The following is a 24,124-nucleotide window of genomic DNA, read 5'->3' on the forward strand; positions in this document are numbered from 1 at the left end:
TAGTAAGTTTAAGCTAGCGCTAGCTTATTCTCTGCCTAGAGGCTAACTACTATAAAGACCTTTAGTGCCTTTAAGAGCAAAATAATAACTAAGTCCTAGTTCTAAAAAGTTGCTAGTAAGTCTATATATATCTCTATTTCTACCTTTATTCTAGCTCTAACTTTATATATAGCTTAGTCCTACTTATAAAGTTATATACATCTTATATATTGCTTAGATTTTAGCTACTACTACTACTACTAGCTTAGAGCTAAATAGGCCTAGGCCTATTTGTACTAGGAAATTGTTAGGTTAAAGACAGCATTATACTTTAACTATTATATCTATAATAATTATTGTATTTCTATAAGTAGTCCTAATATTAAACCTCCTCTAGCTTTAATCTAGCTATAGTGCAATATAATATCTAAGACTTATTCTATTTTTCCCTGCCTTTAGAAGGAGCTAGAGGCAGTTGCTAAGATAATGCTATCTTACATTATAGTAAGTAGTCTGCCTTATCTCTAGCTTAATATTGCTAACTAGCTGTCTTAGTTTACTCCTTAATTTTTTAAGGATCTTAAGGCCTTAGAGAAGGCTAACAATTAGAAGGGGAAGAGTTAGGCCTAGGCCGGCTTAGCGCCAGCTAGAGGTTCTAATAATAGCGCAGACCGTCACAAGGAGATTCTAGGGCGGCTGGGAGAGATCGCCGCGTATAAACTTATATAATAATAATAATAATAATAATAATAATAATAATTCTAGAAAAGAAGTTTTATTATTGCTAGCTCTAGAAATATTAAGTTCTAAAAATAATATATAGAGAGATCTAGATTTCTTCTAGTGTTTTTTATATAGTAAATAGAGATATATAAAATATAGTTATAGAAATTAAGATAAGTATTTATGTAATAGACTCGAGCTGTAGGCTTGAGTAGGTACAAGGCACTGTATTAGTGCCTTGTTGGGTACGCTTTAGATGCATATTAAACCTATGTGTATATAATAGGAGGAAAAGAGGGGACAGAGAGCTTCTTCTTTCCCTCTTTTCTCTCCTTAAGTTTATAGTTAATACTAGCAATGCTTATATATAGTAGCCTGTAAGGCTAGTTCTTAATATACTATAAACTTTATTTTACTATAATAGATAAATACTTTTTAAACTCTATAGAGAGTAACCTACTATTAGCTAGCAATATAATACTACTAAGCACTTAGGCTAAAGTAGCTGCTCTCTAGGAAACTATTAATAACTAGGCATAACTAATTTACAACTTGATATAGCAGTATATTGCATTCTCTAGATTAGCACCTACTACGCTAAATAATCCCTTGCACTCTCTTTATCTAGGTGTACAACTAATGCTGCTATATAAGCTAAAACAGAAGCTAATTAAAATAAAGCCTCTCTTTAAGAAAGATAAGTTTATATTTGCTATATAGCAAAGCTTTATATTGCATAAATTAAAGGCTAATAAGGCATTTATTAGTAGTGCCTACAACTAGTAGAATCTAGTCTTCTAGAACCTCTCTATAAAGGTCTAGAAATAAGTCGCTCCTTACTATAAAGTTAGAGCATCTGTAAACTACAACCTAACTATATTTCTTAACTACCTAGCTACTATATACTTTAACCTCTATTAATAAGAAATAGCTCTTACTAAATTAGACTAAATATAGTAATACTTAAATAAAATATTTATAGACTTCTTTATTTAGTTTAAAAATAAAATAGCACTAGCAGAAGGTATAGACTAGACTAATATAGTTAAGCTAGTAAAGCTCTAATAAGCCTTAAGCAAAGAAATAGGTAATTCTCAGCTAAAACATCTTCTATATTTTATACTAACTAGTAATTATAAAGCTGTAATGCTTTACTATAGACTTTAAGTTATACTACTTAGAGAAGAAGCTCTATAATTAATATAGTAGAAACTAAACTCTCTTAGTAAGTAGTTAGCTCTAGAATAAAGATATACTAATAATAAGCATTAATAAAGTTAATATAAACAGGCAAGAAGGCAGAGAAACCTACACTTAATAAAGTGCACCTTAGAATCTTATAGAGAGCTAGAGGTAAAGAGCTTAATAAGTAATAAAGGCTGTTTTAGCTAAAAGATAAAAGGTAGAGTAATATTTACATTATAGCTTAGGTAAATATTATATTTAAAAGTGCACCTTGCGTGCGCTAAAACAGCTCTAACTAGCTGCTGTAAGATAAGTTATAATAATAAAGAACTTATTAAAGAATAGCACTACTAAGACTAAGTTAGAAAATAATAAGCCTCTATAATAAGACTCTTATTAAAGGCATAATTGTAGCGCTATATAATAACTAATACGCTTACTGCATAAGTAGACTAGATATAGAGGTTAGATAAAACTAATTTAGAAATAAATATAATGCCTTTTCTTATCTCTATTCTAGTTAATAAACTTAAGTTTATTAATGCCTAAGTAGATATAAGCTGTAATTATTATATAGTTATAAGCAAAAAGTATATATAGTAGCGCAGACTACAGCAAATACTGCTAGGGGAGGCGCACTAGATCTATACTATAGTTAAGACTAAGCAAGGCAGTTATTAATAGCGCAAGTTATACTTATTTATATTCTACTTAGTAAGATTCTAGGCAGATGTAGACAGCTAGGAATTCCTAGTTGCTGCCTATATAGTGCTAGAGCTTACTAGGGACATAATACTAGATCTAAAGCTCCCCTAGGCCCCTCTATATAATATGCCTTACAAGCACTTACTAGAAATCTATAAGCAAATTACAGACCTTATAGATAGAGAATAGATATAGGCAAGCGCCTTACTAGCTGCAGCCTTAGTGCTGCTAGCAAAGAAACTAGGGGGAAGTTAGTAATTCTATATTAACTATAAAGCGCTAAATAAAGTAATAGAATAAAATTACTACTCTCTGCTACTAGTAAAGAAGACGCTTTAGTCCCTAGCAGAGGCTAAGTAGTTTATAAAGTTAGATATATATATAGCTTTTTATAGAATATAAATTGCAGAGAGATAGAAATACCTTATAGTATTTGAAATATAGTTTAGACTGTTTAAGTAGCTTATATACTTATTTAGGCTAGCTAGAGCACTAGCTATATTCTAGCAATATATTAATAGCGCCTTAGGCTTAGCGCTAAGTAACTTTATTACTACTTATCTAGATAATATACTAATATACTCTAGTAGTTTAAGAAAGAATTATTAGCAAAAAGTCTATGAAATTTTAATATAGCTTAGAATAATAAAGTTAAACCTTAATATAAAGAAATATATATTTACAGTAACCAAGGTAAAGTACCTTAGGTTTATAGTATATACAGAAAAAGAGGTGCAACTTAACCTAGAGAAGGTAGCTGCAATCTACAACTAGAAGCTCTTAACGTAAGTCTAAGGCGTCTGTAGATTTATAGGCTTTGCAAACTTTTATTGTAAGTTTATTCTAAAGTTTTCCTAGCTAGTTAGACTACTACTAGAATTAATAAAGAAGAGAGTTCTCTTTTGTTAAACTTTCTAGAAGAATAAAGCTTTCTAAAAGCTAAAGACTGCCTTTATAATATACTTAGTACTCTACTAGTAGAATTTTAATAAGAATACAGTAGTAGAAATAGACTGCTTAGAAGATGCTATTAGTAGCTGCCTTATTGCAGCAGAACTAGAATAAGAATTTACTACCTCTACATTTTAAGCGCATTATACAACTATTAGAGGCAGTAGGCATATTATTATGCCTAGTAAATACTATAGAGGCAGCTCTTTATACTAACTTTAAGCTAGAACTTAATTAGCATAATACATTTTAAGATAAGTAGCTCTAAGGTCTCTAGGAAATAGAGATAGCTTAGAATGCTACCTTCTAGCATTATATTAAAGCAGTATAAAATAGCGCAAGAAAGTTTCCCCTAGAGGCAGATATATAGAAATAAATATCTAACTATATAATAAGTATATATAGAAAACTATAGTATTAAGGTTAGTTATAAGTGCTAAAGTAGAAACCCCTAATAACAGCCTTAACTTAATATATATATAAATTGCTGCTATCTAGCTACCTAGAACGTAATACTATATTTAATATCTTATATAGAGACTTTTATTAGAATAAAATAATAAAAGATATTATGCAGTTTATATATAACTACTACTATTATAGTAGCTATAAGAGCTAATAGCTTTATTAAAGACTACTACAGCTTCTTTCTATTGCTAATTAGTATTAAACCTAGATCTCTATTAACTTTATAATAAACCTACCTACTAAGAAAAAGAGAGATATATAGTACTTTATAGTTATTATAAACTGCCTATCTAAATATATTTAGCTTAAGGCAATAACTATAATAAGCGCAGAAAAATATATAGAACGTTTTAAAACCTACTAGTAGTATTTCTATAAGTTTCTATTATAAATTATTATAAATAGAGAATTAAACTAGTTAAGTAAGTTCTAGATAACTCTCTACTGCCTAGTTAGTATTAAATAGCTACTCTTAACTTCTTACTACCTCTAGATAGATAGAGGTATAAAATAAGTTAACTAAGAGGTGTAGGTAATTCTTTAAGTAGTTATCTGCTTTAAGTAAGTTAACTAGGCAGATCACCTTATAGCATGCTAATTAGCTCTAAATAACTGCAATTTAATAGTTACTAGTATAAGCGTAAATAAAGCTATATATAAGTACAACCTAAGCCTAGTTGTTTTTATAGAAACAACTAAGCATTTTAGGACAATACTATAAGAATAAGTAGTAGTATTTCTCTAGCACTTAAAGAAGAGTACGAACCTAGCGTAAGCTGCAATTGCTTATAACTAGCAGCAGCAATAAAAGGCTGCTAACAGACAGCAATGCCTAGCTGAAAGGTTCTAAGTAGGGGATTTAGTATAGTTAAACCTCTGTAATATTAAGACAAATTGCTCTAGCAGGAAACTTAATTAAGTTATAGTAAAGTATATAGTAATTAAGGTGCTATCTCTATTAATAGTAAAATTAAACGTTTTATATAGCATACACTTAGTATTCTATATAGACTTTATTAAGCAAGCAGTATTTAACTTACTGCCTAGCTAAGTGCTCTAGAACTCCTGCCTGCTGCTAGTGCTAATTAAAGCAGATAAAACTCTTTAAGATAAAGAAACCTATAAATATAAAGTAGAGAAAATCCTAGCAGTAAAGAATACACTTAGAAGAGGCAAAAAGCAAAATATATATATTAAGTAGAAAGAGTATATTTAACTAATATAGAAACTACTTAAGAGTTTTTAAGATACTATAGCACTTAACTAATTTAAAACTAAGTAGAGAGATATATAAATATATAATAGGCTTAATCTATAGGCAATTAATTCCTAAGCAATAGTATAATATATAAAGCTAACTAATTAAAATAAAAAAAAAATAGAACAGACTATAGTTATACTAGCATAAAGACTAGCTAGCAAAAAAAAAATTATAATTAAAAAAAAAAAGAAAGAAAAAAGAGAGAGAATATACTTATAAAGCTTAATATACATTTAATCTATACTTAACCTGCGCTTAATATAGCGCCTACTAAAATAAGCGCTCTAGCTCCTTAAGCAACTTTAGGCGCAACTTATTGCTAGTTAAATTAATAACCTAATTATTAAGAGGGAGAGAGGGCAGAGAGGGAATAGTATTCTAAATACTATTATCTTTATAACTACCCTCTTCCCTACTATAGAGATAAGTTAGAGTCTTAGAGGTATAAGAGCAAATATATTAGCTGCAGAGAGTTGCCTCTCTATAAAGCGCATTAACTAGAGTATAAGTTAGTTCCTACTAGTTAGCATGTTTATAGCGTAACTCTACTTACTCTGCCTACTGCTTATATAGCATTTGCTTAACATTCTAAGCTATAGTAGCTTAGCTCTAGAAAAAATTCACTAGCATCTGCTAGTTAGAGGGCAGCGCGTGCCTGCAGCAGAAGAGTATTAACGCGCTAGTAAGCGCTAGTGCCTGTAAATTAGCGCTAGTGCCTATATTGCTAGAGGACAAATTAGCTAGCGTATATAGAGAGCAGATAGAACTAGGGGCAATATAGGCTTGCTCTAATAATATATTAAACTTTTTAGTTGCAGAATTAAACTGTATAGAAAATTTAGCGCACACGCTAGAGCTCTTGCTAGACTTTTTGCATGCAGCAGACATAATGTGCCTGCTAGCGTTTGTAATTTGCTGTACTTTCTTCTATTAGCAGTATAGCTTAGAGTTTAAGGCATAAAGGTGCGCCTTCTAGACGCACCTCTTGCAGGTTTTACAGCACTACTTATAGGCTGTAGTAGAGCTAGGGATATAACTAGTAGAGCTAGTATTAATAAGCTTGCGCTAATATAGCGCATATATTCCTAGAACTTCCTCTCTATTAGAGAGGTTATTATTATTAGAGTCGCCTTTTATAGCATACTTGCCTATATAGCAGGCGTTATAGCATAGTAGCAGGGGCAGTAGAGGCAGGGGAGAGAGCGCGCTAGTAGCAGACTCCCTAAAACTAAATTAAGTGCGTAGAATATACTATATTATGCTTAGAATAGCAGAGGTAATGCAGAAGTAATACAGAGAAAGAAAGCAGGCATAGCAGCAGCAATCTTTAGAAACAAAAATTTTTAGTAGCATAAAAAGAGCATTAGTAATACTTATTAGGAGGAAAATAATAAGAACAAGCAGCATAAAGTTACTAAACTATTTGTAAAGCAGGAGCGCGCTAAGTATATACTACGCGCAAAAAACATAGAGCAGAGATGCATAGTTGCTAGGGGGATTTACACTATATGTCTGTCCCTACTACACAGCAGCAACACAGATAAACCCGCTAGAAGGAGGGTATATAATAGACTTAAGCTGTAGGCTTAAGTAGGTATAAGGCACTATATTAGTGCCTTATTAAGTACGCTTTAGATATATATTAAACCTATATATATATAATAAAAGGAAAAGAGGGGATAGAGAGCTTCTCTTTTCCCTCTTTTCTCTCCTTAAGTTTATAGTTAATACTAGCAACACTTACACGCAGTAGCCTGTAAGGCTAGTCCTTAACAATTTACTAGAGAAGTTTAAGAAATAATATAAATAATAGTAATAAAACTTACTTTAAATAAAGAGAGATAAATATTAAGAACTTCATATAAAAATATAATTAAACTATATTAGTAATATAGGCTAGAACTAATAAGATATAATTCTTTCTTTAGAATATACAGCCCCGGCGTAGGGCTGGAGTCAGGCTATAGCTAGCTGCAAAGCCGAGAGGTAATTTACGCACAAGACGGAAGTGAGGTGAATCTAACTACGCAAGCCGTTGCAGCTGAACACTAGATATTCACGCCGGCAGCTATAAGATAGCATAGAACTAGGCCGGCCTACCCCTAAGAGAGCGACAGACAACGTACTGCACTAAGATAGTCCTGCACTAAGATAGTCTGCGTCCCTAGGGAGCAGGGACAATTAGGGACTAACAGATAGGACGGGAAATTAGGCAGGCGTAAGACAGCCCTAGCGTAGGGCTGAAGTCAGGCTATAGCTAGCTGTAAGGCTAAGAGGTAATTTACGCACAAGACAGAAGTAAGGTAAATCTAACTACACAAGCTGTTACAGCCGAACACTAGATATTTACGCTAGCAGTTATACGTCAGCCTAGAGCCAGACCAGCCTACCCCTAAGATAGTAACAGACAACGTAATACGCAGGGATAGATTGCGTCCCTAGGGAGAGGGGACAACTAGGGGCTAGAGAACATAGCAGGAGAATAGGCAGGAGCAGTATAGCTCTAGCGTAGAGCTGGAGGCAGGCTTGATTTTTAGGGGTTATTAGCCCCTCTGAAATACAGCCGGCGAAGCCGGCGACACTTATGCACGCGCAGGAGGCAGGCAGATTCTAGCCGGCATAGAGCTAGAGCCGCCCTAGGGAGCAAAAACAGAAGCAGGTAGGGTTTTTCTTCCTATTAAAGAGTTTCCAGGCCTAATATAAGAAGAAGATATACTAGTTATATAGCTTTATAGCTATCTAGAGTATTTAATATATACCTTTAGAATATATACTTAAGAAATAATTAATATAATCTCTACTTTAAATATATATAATAGACTTTTAGAGCTATAAGTTACTATATATTAAAGAGATAAATAATATAATAAAATTAATAGACTTTACTAATACTACTATATAGAATAAAGGTAAAGCTAGAGAAAATCTAAACTTATAGAGGCTATTAAGTAAAGTAATAAAACTATTTTAATAACTAAAAGTCTATTTTAATAATTAAACTTAAAAGAGAGTAGAAGAGCTTCTAGACTTTAGTATATTAAAGAAATAGTCTAGAATAAATATTATTTAATTCTAACTATTTTAGTAAATACTACTAGTCCTAGAAATAACTTTTAAGAAATTTAAACAGCTTAAACTAATAATATAACTATATTTAGAAAGAATAAAAGATAGACTTTATAGAACTTTTCTAGACTTATTAGTAGAACTAGCTTTATTAGTGCTATATTTAGAGAAGGTTTAAATAAAGAAAGCTCTACTTATAATAAAAATACTTACTAAATAAAAGTTAAAGCTAGAGAAGATTTAAGCAATAGAGAAGTATTAAGTTCTAGCTTTTAACTTAAGAAAATAAATAAGAGATATAAAGCTTAGTATTAGTATTTTATAACTTCTCTAAAGAAGTAGAGAAGATTCTTAAAGAACTTAATAGTAAAGTTTGTAAGTAAGTAGGAAAAATAAAGTTTAGAATTTAAGAATTAAAAAAATAATAACTATAGATAGTTAGACTAGTAACTATTTATAGAAGTTAATAGTTATAAATAGTAATTATAAATTAATAAATAAGCAGAATAAAATAAATATAAACTAATTAAAACTAGATATAAAGCAAAACTTGCTAGAATAATATATTAATTAGTATAGTATAAATAAATTATATAATTACTATAATTAAATAGACGGGGGTGGGATTGTAGCGACGCCAGCTAGATGCCGGCCTGCTGACGCGGCAATAGCAAGGTTAAAGAATTATTAAATCTATTAAAGCAAAAGGCATATTAAACCTATAGTATAAGCAACAAATAATACTGCTAGGCCTAGCTCTAGGCCGGCCTGCCTCTACCTATCTCCCCCCCTCCCCCCCCTAAGCCTAACGACTGACTCTAAGTTGACTGGCGACTCTCTCTCCCCTAAGCCTGCTTCTGCGCTCTAGAGTTGCTGCTGCGCCTGCCTGCAGCTGCCCTAGAGCTACCTGCATGCTGCTTCTTGTTAAGCTCTGCTATAAAACTGCGCCTATCTAGAGCTGCAAGTAAAGCCTCTATCTTAGCTATATAGCTAGCGTACTTATTTAGGATTTAGACTAACTCTACTATAAATATAGCTGTAGTAGCAACTAATGCTATAATCTCCTTTAACTAACTTAGAATCTCTTTATAGTAGTTTATACTATTATTTAATTCCCTAGCTAGTATTAAGCTAGACTAAGCCTGCCCCTTCTCCTTCTAATTATTAGCTTTCTCTAAGGCTTTAAGATTCTTAAAAAATTAAGGAGTAAACTAAGATAGAGAGTTAGTAATACTAAGCTAGAGATAGAGTAGACTACCTATAGTAATATAGAAAGGCGTCTTCTTAGCTATAGCCTCTAGCTTCTTCTAGAGGCATAGAAAAATAGAATATATCTTTAACGTTATATTATACTATAGCTTAGTTAGAGCTAGAGAAGAGGTAGAGACAGAATAACTTATAGAAATGCAATAATTATTGCAAATATAATAGTTAAAGCATAATATAGTCTTTAACTTAATAATCTTCTAGTATAAATAGACCTAAGGCCTGTCTAGCTCTAAGCTAGTAGTAGTAGCAGTAGTAGAGATCTAAGTAATATAAGAGATATATATAACTTTATAGATAAAACTAAGCTATATATAGAGTTAGAGCTAGAATAAAGGTAGAATTAGAGATATATACTAACTTGCTAGCAACTTTTTAGGACTAAGACTTAGTTATTATTTTGCCTTTAAAGGCACTAGAAGTCTTACAGTAGTTAGCTATTAAGCAGAGATTAAGCTAGCGCTAGCTTAGACTTACTATAACTTTCTCTGCATTAGCAGACTAGGAGAAGAATATAGCAATAGCTGCTAAAAAGATTAGCAACTCCCTAGATTTAGAGCTAGCATAAAATAGATATAAAGTATATATATATAGATAATAAGTTTTAATAGAGTTTAAAGACAATAAAGACAGTAGTAATAGCAGTAAGAATAGCTCTAGTAAGAAGTTAGCTAGAATTTAAGCAGAGACTAGCTTAAGCCTAGCAGGGCAGTAGGTAGAGCTAGTTTATTAGCAAGATTTAGTATATATTAAAGGCAAGAGGTTAAAAGAGAAAGAAAAAAGAGAAGGAAGTTAGAGAGAGTCTAGCTAGCTTTATATTTAATAGAAGCTTAAGTTTAGTATAGCAGCTGCGCTAGCTGTAGCTAGCTATAAGGCTAGGAGGTAATTTATATATAAAACAAAAGTAAAGTAAATCTAAATATATAAGCTATTATAGCTAAACACTAGATATTTATGCTAGCAGCTATATAATAGTATAGAACTAAGCTAGCCTACCTCTAAGAGAGCAATAAATAATATACTGCACTAAGATAGTCTGCGTCCCTAGAGAGCAGAGACAATTAGGGACTAATAGACAGGACAAGAAATTAAGCAGGCGTAAGATAGCTCTAGCATAAAGCTAGAGTTAAGCTATAGCTAGCTATAAAGCTAAGAGGTAATTTATATATAAAATAGAAGTAAGGTAAATCTAACTATATAAGCTATTATAGCTAAATACTAAATATCTATACTAGCAGTTATATATTAGCCTAGAGCTAGACTAGCCTACCTCTAAGATAGTAACAGATAATATACTATATAGAGATAGATTGCATCCCTAGAGAGAGAGAACACTTAAAGGCTAGAGAATATAGCAGAAGAATAGGCAGAAGCAGTATAGCCCTAGCGTAAAGCTAGAGGCAGGCTTAATTTTTAGGAGTTATTAGCCCCTCTAGAATACAGCTAGTAAAGCTAGCAATACTTATATATATATAGAAGGCAGGCAGATTCTAGCTAGCATAAAGCTAGAGCTGCTCTAGGGAGCAAAAACAGAAGTAGGCAGAGTTTTTCTTTCTATTAAAGAGTTTTCTAGGCTTAATATAAGAAGAAGATGTACTAGTTATATAGCTTTATAGCTATCTAGAGTATTTAATAAATATAATTAAATAGTAAAGACTAAATAATTATAATTTATAGGCAAGATAAAACTAAAAAATATTAAAAAGTTGTAACTTATAAATAAAAGAAATTTATAAGCTATTTCTTAAAATATAAATACTTATAAATTATCTCTAAATAATTACTAAATAGAAATAAAACTACTATTACTATACTTATATACTTAACTTATAAAATAAGTTAATATAGTCTAGAATATTATATAGAACTAAGTAATATAATATATAGCTGCTTAGAATTAAAGATTCTAAAACTTAAATTTATATTATTATTTAAATAAAATTACAAACTACTAATAGTTAAAATAGAGAAATGAGTATAATTAATAAATTAGCTAGTATAAAAACAATAAATATAATAAATACTATAACTAAGACAATAAGTATAATAATAATTACTAGATAAATTAAATTAAAACCTATATAGTAGAAAAAGATAATAAGACTAATAAAGAGGACTTAGAAGAACTAGCACTAAACTTACTAGATATACTAATATAAGAAATTAATATAAAGAAACTAAATAAACTATAGAAAGATATATTAAGACAGACTAATTAATAGCTTTATATAGAAAAATAGGAAATTAAGAGGTCCCTCTTAATAGAGCGAATTTTATATATAAATTAAATATTAGTTCTCTCTAGAAAGAGAGATAAATATAGCACTACTTATTTAGAGAGTATAGAAATAAGATAGATAGATAAATACTATATAGATAACTCTAGATAAAGTAGAAGATTAATTTATATAGAGATTTTAGATTTTAAGGCTAACTCCTAGGAAAATAAAAATCTCTATATAAAACTAAATTTCTTAAACTTAATAAAGGGGATAAAGTCTAGCAGAAACTACTTAATAGAATTCTATAGTATTTTAAACTATACTATTAGTATAGATATATCTAGATATAATAGAGATAAAGAGTTTTAACTATATTTAAAAGTTAAGTCTAGTATACTTTATAATAAAATTAAGTTAATAATTATATTATAGAGAAGTTACTTATAGAAGAAATTAAAGTATAGAATTTTATTAAGAAATTATTATAGTGTTGCTATTAATAATTATAATAATAGAAAGTAGAGCTAAGATTATAGTAGAGCAATTAGTCTAAGAGAAGAGAGTAGGAAATAAGTAGATATATATAGACGCAGACTTACTTTACTTTATATAGAGAAATTAGAAATTAAGGCCTACTTCTTAAGATTTTAAAATCTCTATATAAATTGCTTATTAACTAATTAGCGCTATAAAACTATAGTTTTATAGTTTAAAAACTTCTATATTATACTTAAAGACTTAGTAGGAGATAATAACTAATACTATATAATTATAAAGTTATACTATATTTATAAAGATTGTTTTATTACTAGTCTTAAAGATATTTATACTACTAACTTATTATAATACTATATTTTATTAATTTCTAATATACTTTCTAGTAAGTGCAAATAATATTAGTATAGTAGATTATATTAAGAATTTATATATAAAGTTTTTTCTACTATAGAGAAGGCAGAAATTATTTAGCAAGAAGATTTAATATAAGTTATATTAATATTATTTATAAATAAACTTAGTTTAAAGAAGCTTTAAGTAGTATATAATTATTATAATATTAATAGTAAAACTATTAAAATAAAGTACTTATATTATAATATAGAAGCAGACTTAAATTTAGTATATTATAAGTGCTTCTTTATTTTCTTCTAAGCTAATGCCTTTAATAAATTCTAGGCTATATAAATTGCTTTAATAAATAAATATAAAATAGTATTTATAGAGCTAAATAGTATATACTACTATAATAATATACTCTAAGAATTAATAGAGTCTCTAGCTACTTATGCTAAGTTTAAAGATATAGTATTTAGATATTTATTTTTCTAGAATAAAACTAAGATAAAGTTAATTTTAAGATATATAGAAAATATCTATACTTTATTCTGTATTTATGTAGATAATTATTATATAAAGTTAGAAACTTAGAAAGATTATTTTAACTTTCTTTAGAAAAAATACTTTCTAAGAGTAGTATAAGCTTTAATTAAACTTAGCAGAAAAAAGATAAAACTCTTTTTATTAAGTATAAATTATATTAGTTATTCTTTAAAAGATAGAAAAATTAAACTAGCTTATAAATATAGAGAGTATTTTATATTATTAGTAGAATACTTTAAATAAAACCTACTAAAGTTATAAAATAAAATCCTAGTCTTTATTTATTTAATACTATTTTTAAGGAAATTTATACTAAGTAGAGTAGATTTAGTCTTAATAATTAAGAAGGTATTTTTCTATAAAGTATTTAAGACTATAAAGCTAGAAAGAGAATCTTTATAATATTAAGAGGTTTTATAAAATAACTTAATATAAATACTAGAAGCTTAAGCTATACTTCTAAAAATTTATAATAGTATTTAGATAAATATAATATTTAGAGTATATTTTAAAATATAGTTCTATATAGTAACTAATGCTTTTAATACTAAAATAAAAGAAGTTTTATTTTAATTAGAAAATATAAAACTTAGTACTTTAGTCTTTAATACTAACTTCTTAAAGTCTAGAATTATTATATAAATATTTTATAAGCTAACTAACTTAAAAAAGAAGTATACTATACTAAAGAAAGAAATATTTACTATTATAGTAGAATTAAAGAAGATATAATAGTTAGTAGAGAAATTACTATTTGCTTTAAAAGTATATACTAATTATAAAGGTATTATTAACTTTATAGCTAATCTTAAAGAGATATATAGAAAGGTAGCATAATAAATTAATATTCTATAAAAGTTAAATATAAAGTATATTTATTATACTAATACTACTAAGATTATAAAGATTATAAATAAAATATTAAGAATACTAAATAACTTAAAATTAAATTCTCTATAAGTAAAGAGAAGAATAAGTATAAAAGTTATTCTAGCTATAATAAAATATTTAGTATAAGTTTTAATAAATATTATAAATATAAATAATAAAGAATAAATACTACTAGAGAGAAGTCTATAGAATAAAGATAAAACTTAAGAATTAATAAATAAACTTAAGAAATAGTTTAAATCTTAATAGTATAGAGAGGTACTTACTGCTATAGTTTATAAATATTAAGCTATACTTATAAAATAAAGAAAGCTTATTTAATATTAATTATTAAGATATAGAATTTTTTATTAAATACTTTATTATTTAGAATAAAATAAATTATTAGTAGAATATATTATAATAAAGAAAGTACTAATAAAGATATAGAAAGCTTATAATATATCTAGATATTTTAAACTAGAGATTACTATATAGAAATTAAGAGAATATTTCTTCTAGCTAAATAAAATAAAAAATATAAAAGTATATTACTTATTATATTTAGTATACTAATAAATAGAGAGATACTTACTAAGAGCTAATTCTAAAATAATTACTATTTTAAAACTATAAGCTTTAGTAGCTATAAATTATTTAGAACTAATTACTTTAGTAGCTTAAAATAAAGATATATATATATTAGTAGTTATTAACTATATAATATAATTTATTATAGCTTAATTTTATTATAAAGTAATAAGAAGTATAGTTATAAAAACTTAGAATAAATACTAGAGTTTAATTATAAAATAGCTAAGAAAGATTTATTATAATAATAAATTTTATTTTAAGAATTTAAACTTTAAAGCTATAATATAAAAATATAAAATAAAAATTATATTTAGACTAATCTTCTACTTATTAACTATAGAATTAGCTAAGTATAATATAAAACTTATTAAGAACTAATTAATAAAATAAGTAATAAAGAAAAATAAAGTTTTATTAAAAGTATAGAATTAAGCACTCTTAATAATAGTAGTAAATCTTAATAATAAATATATATCTACTATAAAGACTAGTCTAGCAATAGTAATATTAAGTTTTAAACTATACTTATAATATAAAAATATAGAGAATAAAGTTATTAAGACTTTTTAAAATAAAATAAGTTATATTAAAGAATTAAAATAAGAAATAAACTTAATATAAATTAACTTCTAAGAAGAAGAAAGAGAATATATTTATACTAGAAAGATAGAAGCTATAAATATTAATAATTTATAGAAGACTTCTTAATTATTTTATATAGAAGATATTATATAAAAGAAACTAAATAAAGAAAATAAACTTAAAGAGAAATTCTAGAGAATATAGAGAAATCTTTTAATAATTATTAAAGTAGTATTATTAGTATTATATAAAGTTAAATCTATAAAAAGTAGAGTAATATAAAAAGTTTATATTAATAACTTAAAGTAATATATCTCTTAATAAAAGCAACTAAAGCTACCTAGACTTAATTATTAAAATATAGTAAATTAAAATCTAGAATAATTAGAAGCTAGTAATAGTTAATAGTTAGTATAGTTAGTATTATTAAAAGAAGTTATTAAGTATTAAGGTTAATACTACTTTCTCTCTCTCTCTAAGTTGTTAAGAAGAAAAGTAGATTAAGTTATATAACTTAGGGAAAAGAGGAGTATAATTATAGAGTAGACTTAATTATAAAAACTTAGAGAAGACAAGCATTAATACACTTAATGCCTACTAATAAGCATTACAGGGGGGGGGGGGGGTTTGTTTTTTGATCTCGAGTTGGCTACTTAAGGACATACTTACCGTATAAACTTCCGGGGAATCCGTACTTGTGAGTCAAGCAGGATTAGGGGACACAAAAAAGAGAGAGAGACAGAGGGAGAGAAAATAGAAATCATGGGCCATTCTCGAGGCTGTTGGTTGCGGAAAGAGCGATCGATAATGACTGCGCACCAGGCACTTGCACCTCAGCACTTGACGTGACGCAACGCTCAAGGAGATGAACTTGGTGCTCGGGTACCCTCTGTCTTGGCAGATGATCAAGATGCAAGTCGACAGTATGTTCATCGACGTCGACGCAGGTTCCCAGTGTCGTGATTAATATTGTTCCATTAAGTACTTGGGTACTTGCTTGAGGCAACTCCCGATTTGCTCTCGTCGACACATGCATGATGGACGACGCGTCGTCAAGGAACAGGCAGACACTTGAGTAACAAGACATGAGAAGGCCTGGGATCCTTTGTTTTTCTGTCGGTCCCAAGAGACTTCCGTATGCGGTATCCCGCCCTCTTATCAAACCATTTCCACCAGTATCTGCGCCTTGCGGAGGGCGGAGGGCGGAGGGCCGACTGAGTTCATCCATTCGGTTATTTGTTCCACATGTCGCCAAGCTTTGCCGTCAATTATTAGTAAGTGACATTCCGCCTTTGACTTTGACCCTCAATTAATTCCCGGCACGCCAATCCCGGCAGCCTGCCACGACCATCTTCTCCTTTACCTGCACTTAGGAGTATAGCCTGCCATTTCTAGCTTCATCATCTGCCCACAGACTCGACTTGGCGTTCGTTCCAGCATTCTGTCTCCGTCAGCACTTCCCCACCCCCTTTTTCTGCCCTTTCTCGAAAAAGTTTCCCACTCGCATTTGTGTCGTGTAAGCTGAGGACGAGAGCTGTGCGGAATCCATTATTTAACGTGAACCCTCCCACGCCTGCCTTTTCTCTTCTTCCCTTTGTTCATTCGTTAGCCTTGGTTCCTATCCTCATCCTCGGTTCTCGACAACTCCGATACTCCCACGCCTCCAGACACCGGCCTTGTCACCATCTTGGTCGCCGCTCGGTCCCCAACATTGAAACCACGGGCAGGACTGAAAAAAAATAAAAAATCCTGGGGGGAAAAAGAGAGGGAAAAAAAAAACTACTTTTCATCCGCATTCCTACAATGAATACCAATATCGTTCAGAGCCGCTTCCTTCCTAACCCGCACGACCTTGGTGTCGTTGCGGTTGGATTCTCCAAGGGCCAGGTACGTACTGCTGAATTTTTGCTGTCCTTGTCATGCAGCTGCCGAAAATGAAATACCGAGTAACCGCCGACCCTCGTGTCTCTGTTGATGCTGCACCATTCGCTGCCCCTCCAGCAGCCCCTCCATCGCTTCGCCGGCTTTCATGCACATGCATGCCGTCTACACCCCTCGCCATCCATCCCCAGCTACTCGTGTCTTTGTGTATCGTCAGTAGCTAACACACCTTGTCTTGCACAGCCCAAAGCTGGTGTCGACGCTGGTCCCGAAGCGCTCATCGCGTCCGGTCTTCTTACCCAGATCAGCGAGGAGCTCGGCTACAAGCTGCATGGTGACACCAAGGTCCAGAAGCATGAGGAGCTCATTGCTACCGTCGACCCCGACCATCGTGGCATGAAGAACCCTCTTACGACGTCGGCCGTCAACCGCAAGATTTCGCAGCAGGTCTACGAGCACGCCAGGGAGGGACGTCTCGTGCTGACTCTTGGTGGTGACCACAGCGTTGCCATTGGCACCGTCACTGGCAGCGCCAAGGGTATTCGCGAGCGCCTGAACCGCGAGATTGCCCTCATTTGGGTTGATGCCCACGCCGATATCAACACTCCCGAGGTCAGCGACAGCGGTAACATTCACGGCATGCCTGTCGCCTTTGCCTCTGGCTTGGCCAGGGACGACAACGAAGAGTTTTTTGGCTGGATCAAGGATGACATGCTGTTAAATGTCAAGAAGCTCGTCTACATTGGCCTGCGCGATGTTGACAACGCCGAGAAGAAGATTCTCCGTGAAAACGGAATCAAGGCTTTCAGCATGTTCGACGTTGACCGGTAAGCACTGCTCTTCACAATATTTCCACCATGACGCTGTTGCCGTTGCCGCGACTGCCGCACAGTACTGACGTGCGACGTGTGCCAGCTACGGTATTGGCCGCGTTGTTGAGATGGCTCTTGCCTACATTGGTGCCGACACCCCCATCCATCTGTCCTTTGACGTCGACGCCCTCGATCCAATGTGGGCTCCCAGCACCGGCACTCCTGTTCGCGGCGGCCTGACCCTCCGCGAGGGTGACTACATTTGTGAGGCCGTACATCAGACTGGCTCGTTGGTAGCCATTGATCTCGTCGAAGTCAACCCCAGCCTAGCTGCCACCGACGCCGGTGCCCAGGAGACTATTCGAGCTGGCTGCTCCTTGGTGCGCTGCGCCCTTGGCGAGACGCTTTTATGATTTGACGATTTGACGATATACTACTTTTACTGGGGGCGCCAAAAGGAAGCCGACTAGACCATAGATTCATGCCGTCTTCTGAGAGATGCGACGCGAGACGCAGCGCAAATTTGCAAACGAGGACGGTTATGGGACCCTTGGAGTGTACATAGGGATTGGTGATGTATCATGAGAACTCAAGTCGGCTGGGTCTGGCCGATGAATACTGCTGGGAGAGACGACAGGGGCTGTACGGATTTGTTTGGTCAACGCTAGAGCTTGGGGCATGGCACCGCTTGCCGATGGGTGGCGGAACTGGGGAGGTTCAAGACTGAAGTGTGCCGATGCGGTGCCGCTTTTGATCTCTTTGGAATGGGAGCAGAAAATACGCGTTTCAGTTGTTGCGTGTAAAACGCCAAACGATCCTGGAGGGCGACACTGTCCATGATGACAGAGGGGACCCCAATGCGTGCGTGCCTGTGGTTTACGCTGATCGCCCCTAGCCCTAATCGGAAGATGGTCTGGCCGTTTGTCCTCACAGGCTGTGAAAAGCAGGCGACGCGTGACAGTATGCGGGCTGTGCATAGTGACTTGAGACAAACGATCAATACCACCAGTTGACATGACAAGGAAGGTCGTCGATGGGGGAATGGGAAGGGTGATGCTACCAACTACTCAAGAGTACCTAGGTACGTTTCTGCAGACAAGACATGAATTGTCTGGCTGCTTTCGTGGAAACTAGACGGCCATCTCTACAGATAACCTGGACATTGACGGTGCGGCAGCGCGTAGGCGCTCCGTACGGTGGTCGTTGTAACTTTTGTTCGGCTTTCCTACGAGTCAACCTTGATGCCTGACGGGTGTAAAGAGTAACTTACTAGGCACTACGACTCCGTACTGGCAGGGTGGGCCCGTTGGCGTTGCGGAACAGCGGGCCCTGAGCCTCCCGGGAGACAAGTCCCAGTCCCTGACGAGGGGGCTCTTTGTTGGCGGCCCAAGTTTTCCGTGTCTCCCGGGCGCGGTTGTCGGGCACCACACGGCACACGCAGGACGTGAGGCCGACGGGATATTGGCGTGATTGACGGCGGAAAACAGGGCGGGCGCCTTTGTCTTTTCCCCCTCCCCCCCTCTTTTTTATTTATTTATTTATTTATTTTATTTTTTTATGTCGTTTGGCCGAAATTCAAAGGGTTTGGCTGGAGCTTGCATCCGAGTTCGAGACGCGGCCATGTTCCGGCGGAGACTGCTCTTTCGCTTGGAGGAGGAGACGCCGGGCCGCCTGTCCGGGTCGTACTTGACGCTCGCTTGGTCCTTGCCTCCTTGGATAGGGCGTCACCGCCAAGTGTACGTACTCCGTACGCAGCGAGACAGGGGACTGGCAGGGGGACCATCGGCCGCATGGGAGCGAACCAGCAGCGCATGGCCCGGCCCATCTTGGCCGCTTCTCCCCTGGGCCAGGCCGTTTTGGGCTCAGCAGCCAGTCAATGTTCAGTGGTGCGGCTCGCTGTGGCCGGCGGGGGTGCAGTCTGGACCAATGTTTTTTGGGGGGTGGGGTGCTCAAGTGATCGATCAGTGCTACCGGCTTTGCAGGCCGGCTGCTGGCCGTTTGCCATCAGTCGTCCCATGTTTCAATACTTGACCGCCGACCCGTCTGCTCGAGTGCTAGACATTCAGTGCCTTGGCCCTTTTCGACGTGGCAGCGAGCAAGCCGAGGGCCGTTGGGCCACAGCGTCGCTTGTGTTTGCGAGCTTGTGACGATTGATTGCAGATTGCGGCGAGACTTGCCTGCCTGCCTGCCTGCCTGCGTGGCATTGCGGCCCTCTTCGTGGCTTCGGAACCGCATCCGTCATCCATACCCGTCCACCCATATATATTCGGCACCTCGCCTGCCACGACGACGACGACAAAACGCACGCCGTGCCGCTCGTCGAAGCTCCCTTTTTCTTTTCCAGCCGGGCACTAGGAAGAAGCTCTTGTCCGGACGTGGCCCAAACCGCCCGGGTGGCCTCGTTGGGCGAGCGACTCTCCGGCAGGACGCCCAGCTCTCCTCTCCCAGCCGCCGCGACTCTGGGAAACGGCGTCACGTCGAACCCCAAGCACGCACACACACGCGCGCGCGCGCGCACACACAAAGCCCAAAGACCAGATCTCGCCAAGCGGCCGCGATGAAGAGAGGCCTCGGGTCGACGCTGAGCGGCAGCTCCGTCGTCTACGAGCGAAGGGCCGTCAGCCAGATACGCACCTACAACTGGCCGCCGCTGCAGCTCAATTTCTGGATCTTCGTCATGCTGCTGGCCGCGTCCAGCATTGTCGGCGTGTTCTCGTCCTTTATCCAGATCCAGACGCAGCTGGACCTCCCCATACCGTGGTACGTGTGCATTCCCCCCAGACACGCTCGCCCTCCGCGTGTGCCCGGGCAAGTACTCATCGCCGACCGCTGCAAGCAGGTACTTTCCCTACTTCATAACCGTCGGGGCCGTGGCCATCCTCTTCATGGGCTTCATCTTCTGGCTCATTGCGACGCGGCGGCTGCTGCCTGCCATTGTCATGATCGGGGCGTTTATGCTCTTCGTCCTCTGGCTCGTCGGCCTGGTCATCGTGTCGGTCCAGCTTTGGGGGCCCAGCGGCTCCGTCCAGAGCACGTGCAACCTGCAGGTGTTTAGTAGGAGTCCGCATGGGCTGAGCCAGGAGACGTTGGCGTGGATGCAGCAGAGGAATATATGTGAGTTTGTGGTGTTTTGTTTCTTTGTACACACACGCCCGGACACGCACACACACACACCCACACACCCAACACACCAACACCCAACACACACGCGTACACACAACGCACTTGTACATCGACTCCACCCCCCGACGACGCCGCTAATCGCACGCCATAGGTCAATGCTGGCATTTTGTGTTCGCCATGGCGCTCACAGGAATCGTCTTCTTGGTATGGGTCATGATTATGGCCTACCAGGTGTTTGTCAATTCATGACAGGGTCCGGCGAGTCTGCCTCTTGGTTTCACCCACGGGCAGCTGGCTGGCGTCTTGGGCTGGCATATATTTCCGTTTTTTGGCTTGGCGTGTATAAATTGACGACAAGGGGCATAGCATCAGCGGGAGCAAGTCAAACATTGCAGTCATTCTTTTATTTTCCATTTGTTTGTGTGTATGAATAATGAGTGACGACGGCGACGCGGAGATTTCCTGTGTATGGCAAGATGACCAAGGGCAAGGGACTGACTAACGACGATTTTTTTTTTGTTTTTTCCCCTTTATTTCGAAACAGATATTTGGGCGGCTTACGCGACATGTGGTTTTTTTCCTCGTCCTGTTTCTAGTTGCTCGCTTGAAGAGCTCGTAGTTGCAGAATGGAGCCTATTGCTCTTATTGGTTCTAATGGTGGCCTGATCTTCGAGGTTACACCCGACTACACCAACTACTACTTCGTGCGTACGTTACTTGCCCTGGGAATTGGGAACCTGCCGGCTGTGGGAGCTCTGGACGCCTGTCCTATGACCCTCAGCTATACTCGATTCACTCAAACGTTCCTCTTGTACAAGCTTCCGTGGGCCGTGGGCCAGTCCATGTGCCGGGCGTCCGGCGTCCGTGAAGCTTTGCAAAAGTCGTCACGTGTGATGTGGTGACGAGGCTGGCGCTGCAACAGATCAGCGGCCATGTCCATCTGGAGACCTCTTTTGCGCACTCTGAGTTGTCCCGGAAAAATCAGCCAAGAGGGCTTCATCGCGAACCTCTTTGCATCCCAGCGCTCCTGCGCGGCGTGGCCGGCGCCGTTGGTCGGCAGGCTTGCGCGCTTCCAGATGCAAGACAGCGACGTGCTCTCTGTCTCTTGAACAATTTCCCTCTGGTCCAAAGCTTCTTGAGCTTGTCTAGCTGCAATGATTTTGCCGTAGCCCGAGGACCACAGTGCAATGCCGCCATCTTTGGCTCGGCTGCAAAGCCTTCCCTGCCGCCATTCCCATGCTGGACGCCCAATGCGCCTGGTGGAAATCAAGCCAAGAGGGGTGATGGATAAGGGCCGAGGGGAGGGCCGCGGGACGTCCGAACGAGGCGTTGCGAGCTGGACGACACCGAGAGATATATAAGTCAGCGGCAGGTCCGCCCAACCCTCGGCCGCCGCTTTCCTCCACAGCTTTCTACTACTGCCTCTCTGCAGTTGGGGGTCCGTTTGAAGCAGTCATACTGAATTCATCATTTGGATCTTTGCCTTCTTCCTCGCTCGGACAATGGACTTTCTCAAGCAGGCCGTCAACTCTGCCCAGGGGCTGGTGGTGGTAGCAGCAGCAGCAGTAACAACAACGACGTTTGCGGTTGAGGACAGCGGATGGATTGGGGGTGGCGTGGCTCTCGGGGACATGTTTTCTCCGAGAACTTTCTGTGAGAACGGACGTCGGCGCTCTGGCAGCATAGATACCACGTCGATGTATATTTCGTTTGCTAGACATGAAAATAGAGATGAAGAGAATGAATGAATCGACTGCGGCCCCTTCACATGTGGGATGTCCTTGTTGGCGCACACTGGTGAGAGCTTGGTTGTCGTCGCGTTGCATCTTTTCAAGACTCGACATGTGTTCTTCCCCCGGTGTGTATACTTGCCTGCCCCTTGGCTTATGCTGGTACTATACGATTGTGGGACCAAGTCGAAAGCATCGTTTGCGATTGTCCAGTCTGCCGGGCTGCTTATCCATCTAGAAACGCGTCTCATACCATTTCTGGGCAAGAGGACTGCCTCGCCCGAACAGCCGAACAGTGAAGACTGCTCAGGGGGCGAGTTGACGACATGTTGGGCACCAGCACTGGTATCAGATGTGTCCAAATACTTCCAAGTGGTAATATTGGATGTCTAAAAGAGCTTGACGAAGCTGAAGCCGGTTGCAGTTCACGAGTTGTCCGTGATAACCCTGCTACGCTAAACGGGACAGTGTACGCTATGCCGGCATTGCGATTTGACTTGATTGAGTAAAGAATGTACATGATTTTTGGAGAAATTCGAAGATATAATACAAGTTCACAAGGCGGATGCAGAAGCAGGGATGGTGAAGCGATGGAAGTGTGAATGCGGTTGAGAAGCCTAAATGATTTATTCTGCCTCGTAGTCAGCTAATCGGCCCCGCCATGTGCGAGATTCGTTTCTCAAGTCGTCAAATCTTACTCTTGGGCGTCAGCAACCTTGCGTCATTTTCCTTGTTATCCTCGCGAGCGTCGTCGAGGAGTTTGTCAATGCCCCTGTCTTTGAGTGCAACCTGTGGCAGGACGGTTTTGTTTACCATGCTGGAACCGTGGAGATGTCACTGGCAGAGACACTTACCCCGAGACATTTTTGGTACTGCTTGAAGAGATCCGCGCACTCCTTGTTGTCTGTTTCCGCTCCTCGCAGGTACTCTAGTTTTCCGGGGCTCAGCGCTGAACAACTATGCACGACGAGCGAACCGGCTCGCGCGGCGTGTGGTGCTAACTTACTTTCGCTGTACCACTTTAAGAAGCAGGTATCGTATCGTCTGTGAGAAAAGGTGGTCAGCAGAGCCAAGCATCAATGCTTGTCGGTCTAGTCGTACTCTTTTACTTCGTTGCATTCTGGTGCCAGCGAGGCGGACATGTTGAAAAGCGCAGAGACGGGTGCGATGATGCCGCTGGTGGTGTAAGCCACTACATGTACCTAGCCCGCAGATGCAGATGCTAGAGATGAGAATGAGAAAGTTCAAGACAGGAGACCAAGATGTAATCTGGAAAATCTTGTAGGATGAGTGCGTCGAAATGGACATGCAAAAGTCGGCTTGAAG

General features: G+C 36.9%; 3 protein-coding genes across 3 annotated transcripts; 1 reads left to right on the forward strand and 2 right to left on the reverse strand.

Annotated features, from left to right (window-relative positions):
* Nucleotides 1-17,055: 17,055 nt before the first annotated feature.
* Nucleotides 17,056-18,358, forward strand: MAM_04789 (arginase; the record flags this gene model as incomplete). The annotated part of the gene is made up of 3 exons (XM_040823587.1): nt 17,056-17,139; nt 17,377-17,960; nt 18,049-18,358. 3 exons carry the CDS (start codon nt 17,056-17,058, stop codon nt 18,356-18,358), a joined length of 978 nt encoding a protein of 325 aa, XP_040678258.1.
* Nucleotides 18,359-20,296: 1,938 nt separating this feature from the next.
* MAM_04790 (uncharacterized protein) lies at nt 20,297-21,283 on the reverse strand (the record flags this gene model as incomplete). Its single annotated transcript, XM_040823588.1, has 5 exons — nt 20,297-20,404; nt 20,442-20,546; nt 20,584-20,685; nt 20,798-20,986; nt 21,257-21,283. 5 exons carry the CDS (start codon nt 21,281-21,283, stop codon nt 20,297-20,299), a joined length of 531 nt encoding a protein of 176 aa, XP_040678259.1.
* Nucleotides 21,284-21,864: 581 nt separating this feature from the next.
* MAM_04791 (Mitochondrial distribution/morphology family 35/apoptosis) lies at nt 21,865-23,940 on the reverse strand (the record flags this gene model as incomplete). Its single annotated transcript, XM_040823589.1, has 7 exons — nt 21,865-22,404; nt 22,528-22,781; nt 23,052-23,140; nt 23,514-23,587; nt 23,653-23,726; nt 23,805-23,842; nt 23,900-23,940. 7 exons carry the CDS (start codon nt 23,938-23,940, stop codon nt 21,865-21,867), a joined length of 1,110 nt encoding a protein of 369 aa, XP_040678260.1.
* Between the last annotated feature and the right edge of the window lie 184 nt (nt 23,941-24,124).

The sequence above is a fragment of the Metarhizium album genome (assembly GCF_000804445.1).
Source record: "Metarhizium album ARSEF 1941 chromosome Unknown scaffold_11, whole genome shotgun sequence".
NCBI lineage: Eukaryota > Fungi > Ascomycota > Sordariomycetes > Hypocreales > Clavicipitaceae > Metarhizium > Metarhizium album.